The 4,669-nt window shown below is 37.1% G+C and overlaps 1 protein-coding gene across 3 annotated transcripts in view; it reads left to right on the top strand.

The window, feature by feature from the left end:
- The window catches only part of mcu (mitochondrial calcium uniporter), a 92,758-nt gene that overhangs the window by 85,405 nt on the left and 2,684 nt on the right, over window positions 1-4,669 (top strand). For all 3 annotated transcript variants that reach the window (XR_001630979.1, XM_016449474.1, XM_016449475.1), the window contains 3 exons: window positions 1,595-1,798; window positions 1,915-2,031; window positions 3,127-4,669. The exon at window positions 3,127-4,669 is cut by the window's right edge. Coding sequence is in view for 2 of the 3 variants with exons in the window: in XM_016449474.1 (XP_016304960.1) it covers window positions 1,595-1,798; window positions 1,915-2,031; window positions 3,127-3,207 (402 nt within the window). In the remaining variant the exon portion in view is untranslated. The remainder of the gene's footprint in view (window positions 1-1,594; window positions 1,799-1,914; window positions 2,032-3,126) is intronic.

Below are 4,669 nucleotides of genomic sequence, written 5' to 3'. Positions count from 1 at the left end.
ATATATATATATATATATATATATATATATATACATATATATGGCAATTGTAAGATTTCAGAGTTTAAAATAAAAATGTCACAATTATAAGAAAGCCACATTGTGAGATATAAAGTTGCAAATAAAAGAAACAAATTCATAGTTGCAAAATTCAGTCATATTTTATTTTAAGGTCCAATTCTCATTCTCACAAACCATTAACTATGACATTTGCCTGAATAAACTTGCTGCTTATTAATAGTTAGTAAATCTTAATGCATTGTGTTGCCTTCTTGAGCATCATTACATGTTTTCACCTTATATAATAGTTATGTATGAGTGCCCCAATTGTCCTCCATGTGAAAACATGGATCTCAAAATCATACAATCACTTTTGGAAAGGGTTTAAATATGCAGAAGATGCAGGAAAACTAAAAAATGTGCAGGAGCTGGGGGATTTTTCTGAAGAACAGCAGGCAGTTAGGACAGTATTAAATAAAAAAATAACATGCAATTTTCATGATCCCTCTTATTTTGTTAAAATGATTAACATTTTCCATATTCTGCAAGGGATATGTAAACCTATGATTGATATATATATATATATATATATATATATATATATACATATATATGGCAATTGTAAGATTTCAGAGTTTAAAATAAAAATGTCACAATTATAAGAAAGCCACATTGTGAGATATAAAGTTGCAAATAAAAGAAACAAATTCATAGTTGCAAAATTCAGTCATATTTTATTTTAAGGTCCAATTCTCATTCTCACAAACCATTAACTATGACATTTGCCTGAATAAACTTGCTGCTTATTAATAGTTAGTAAAGTAGTTGTTAGGTATTGGGTAGGATTAGGGATGTAGAATATGGTCATGCAGAATAAGGCATTAATATGTGCTTTATAAGTACTAATAAACAGCCAATATATTAATAATAGGCATGCTAATAAGCAACTAGTTAATAGTGAGAATTGGTCCCTATACTGAAGTGTTACCCAAAATTCACATTTTGTGATCTGAAATCCCAGTTGGAAGACATAAAGTTACAATTACAAGATATAAAGTCACACTGCAAAAAATAAGGTTGCTATTACAAGAAGCAGTCACAGTTGCAGGATATAGAGTAATAGTCACAAATGGGATATATGGTCAATTACCTTTTTAGTTTTTTTTGTACTCGGTGCCGCCAACAGTCTTCAGTTTTTGTTCAGCAATGCTACAAAGTTCAAAAAAAGATGTAATTGATGCAAATGAAGTAGCAATGTGATGTGACGGCTGAAGTGAAGACAGTGGCGCTCTCATGATTCATCTTCTGTCAAAGAAAATGGAGAAGTTAATGTTACCGTAAGCATTTTCCCTGCTCTTGATGATTTGTCTCTGCCCACATGCAGAGATATAATGAAAAATGATCCATGGAAAGCAGAAATTGTCACATTCTAAGTGAGTTTGATTCGTGCATTGATAGTCTTGTTCACAATACGGTGTATTATTTTCAACACATAGAAAAACACCGTGTTGACAGCCACTGCACAGTAGTAAAATCATGGTAAAATCATATTTTCTGAATGTTTGTAATATCTTTTGTAATCTCTTTTCCTCAGGTTAAAGAAGAGCTGAGTAAGAGAGCCGAGCGCAGGACTACATGGGTGCTGTGGGGTGGGATGGCATACATGGCCACACAGTTTGGCATTCTGGCACGGCTGACCTGGTGGGAGTACTCATGGGATATCATGGAGCCCGTCACGTATTTCATCACCTATGGTACAGCAATGGCTATGTACGCTTACTTTGTGCTGACACGTCAGGTGAGCATCTCCAGCTGTTTCCTATAACTTGCCCTAGATGATCAGAGGAATTTCAGAATGGGTGCCACGGGAGGAGGAGATCCGTCTGACCTCTCTGCTGTCGTTCTCTCACACAGGAATATATTTACCCTGACGCCATGGACAGACAGTACCTGCTGTTCTTTCATAAGGGTGCGAAGAGAACACGCTTCGACATTGAGAAATACAACAAACTGAAGGATGCGATTGCTGAGGTAAGCTAGCTCACAAGCCAACATCATATGAGTCACTCCTTTCTTTCTCTTAAAGGAACAGAAAACTGTTATATACTTTCTAGACGTGTAACTAATATGTATGATTTTGGAGACACAGCGAAAACGGCAAATTCTATATACAGTGCCCTCCACTATTATTGGCACCCTTGGTCAATATGAGCAAATGTGGCTGTGAAAATAAATCTGCATCGTTTATCTTTTTGATCTTTCATTCAAAAAAAAAAAAAATTGCACACAATTCTAACCTTTCATTGAAGTAAAACCATTGGAAGTGGGGGAGACTCACATTAGGAAATACATGGGTAACACTTTACAATAAGGTTAATTAGTTAACAGTAATTAACTGTATTAGTTAACATGAACTAAGCATGAACAATACTTCCACTGCATTTATTGATTTTAGTTAATGTTCATTTCAACATTTACTAATACATTATTAAAATCAAAAGTTGTATTTGTTAACATTAAAGGTGACATATCATGAAAATCTGACTTTTCCAGGTTTTAAGTGCTATAATCAGGTCCCCGGTGCATGTACCAAACAAGGAAACGTGAAAAAGATTAACCCAGTAACTTTGTTTTGGTAAGCCTTTTTCTGCAAGCTTCTGAAAAAACGAGCGTGTCTGATTTCGCTCCCCTAGTGACGTGGCAAAGGGATCTCATTATAATATTACCGCCCCTTAATCAGTAAGTTTCCACCCACGGCGCCTTTATTGTGTTTTCGCAAGCGACAACGGTGTACCAGCTCTAATTCCATGGCGAAAGTTTGAGCAAAACATGCTAACTGTTCTGTCTTTGGCTGCACAGACGAGCACAGAACACTGTTTAGAGTCTCCGCCTCAGAGGAGACAAGAGAGCAGAGGATTTATTGACACATTCTGGGGACACCAGAGACTTATATTACATATTGTAAAAAGGGGCATAATATGTCTCCTTTAATGCCCTGTGAACTAACAATGAATAACGGTGTTTTCATTAACTAACATTAACAAAGATTAATAAATACTGTAACAAATGTTCATTGTTAATTCATACATTAACTAATGTTAACCTTATTTTCTTTCTCTCCCTCAGGCGGAGTTGGATCTAAAGCGTCTTCGAGACCCGCTGCAGTTGCACCTCCCTGTCCAGCAAATCATTGCCAGCAAGGACTGATGAGAACCTGAACACCCTTTCTGCCTCTCTCTCTCTCTTACTTCATTCTCTTCTGCCTTTTTGCATTTTGTTTTCTGTCTCTTTTATCTCTACAACCTCAATGAAAAACCATATCCACAGCAGGCTTCAGCAGGAGTTTTGTTGTTATCCTTAATTTGGCAAGTCTATGCAGAGGAGAAGAGATACAATTAAATGAAACGACTAAACTCCATCCCTGAACGGATGGTGACGACAGATGCTCTCCTATCACACACAGAGAAATGCACAGCTACTTCAGACAGGAAGTTGAGACACTGGGATTCAACCAGTTCACCGCTATGAGACAATGACCCCACGTCTTGCATGGGAAACAGACTCTGAAATCTAAAAACCATCTGCCCTTGGGTTGAACAGTTTTTTTTTCCCCACATTGGAGTACTGCTGATATCCCTAACTCTGACACTTTTGCAGACGAGATTTCGGGATGTGGTGCTCTTTTCCGTCTCGGAAAAGATCCGTTTACCATCAAGCCAGTCCTCTTGTGACTGAAACGCCTGTATCCTACAGCCTAAGCAAAACCCTCTCCTGATTCCTTCTCGCTTCCTGTATGGACCTGTTAAGAGCTGAAGACAGATCTAACAGCTAAAATATCACTGTGTGTTCTATTATTCCAAAAAAGAAAAAGAATCAAAGAATTTTGGCACTTTTTATTTTAAAAGCCATATTATGTTTATGACGATAAAAAAAGAGAGAAATGAGCAGAAACTTTTCTTCTTCTCATTATTAGATTTTTTTTGCCACCATGCCACCAGACATTACATATCTGCAGATGCTCTGATATTTTATTTGATGAGATTCCCAATATCAAACGATGCTCAAATGCTCCATCCCTAACGCTTTTTTCTTTAGAAATATGATATACTCCATCAGTTTACATGGTGATGAGAAACGCACATACACATGGTTGCTTGGCAGATGGATCCTCTTTAAAGGTCTTCTCTCTTCTCTATAAATCTTCTTTCGAACATCATCAAATGACATTTTCCCACAGTGCCTCACAGCATCTGCTGCAGCGTGCTTTTTATACGAAACACCTGTTTATCAGACGCAATCCAAGAAAATTTCCCATCGAATGGTCTTAAGGCAGGTCACTGTGTAAAATGCGATTTATTTTTCTGGAAAAGGGTTCCGGATGCGATCAATTTCCCATCAGTCGTGTGGCGTTTTTAGCTGCATATATCTGCCTCGATATGCCAAGTCTTCTGGAACATACAGAGAACGTGTAATATATTAGATCTAGAATTAGCGTGTGTTTTGCACACTTCGTGGCATGCTATAGAGAGAGAGTGTCGCATCCTTTGTCTATGTGTGCTATCTTTAGCCGACAGGCCTTAGTAATGATTCTAGCTGGGTTGAGCTGATCATCAACATTGTTTTCATTCGTTTTTTTTCCATCCAGTTATTACATGAGATTATATATATA

Source organism: Sinocyclocheilus anshuiensis, unplaced genomic scaffold (genome assembly GCF_001515605.1).
Source record: "Sinocyclocheilus anshuiensis isolate Anshui unplaced genomic scaffold, SAMN03320099.WGS_v1.1 scaffold475, whole genome shotgun sequence".
In the NCBI taxonomy this organism is placed as follows: Eukaryota; Metazoa; Chordata; class Actinopteri; order Cypriniformes; family Cyprinidae; genus Sinocyclocheilus; species Sinocyclocheilus anshuiensis.
Note: the sequence above shows the minus strand (reverse complement) of the source record. Positions and strands in the feature narration are given on the sequence as shown.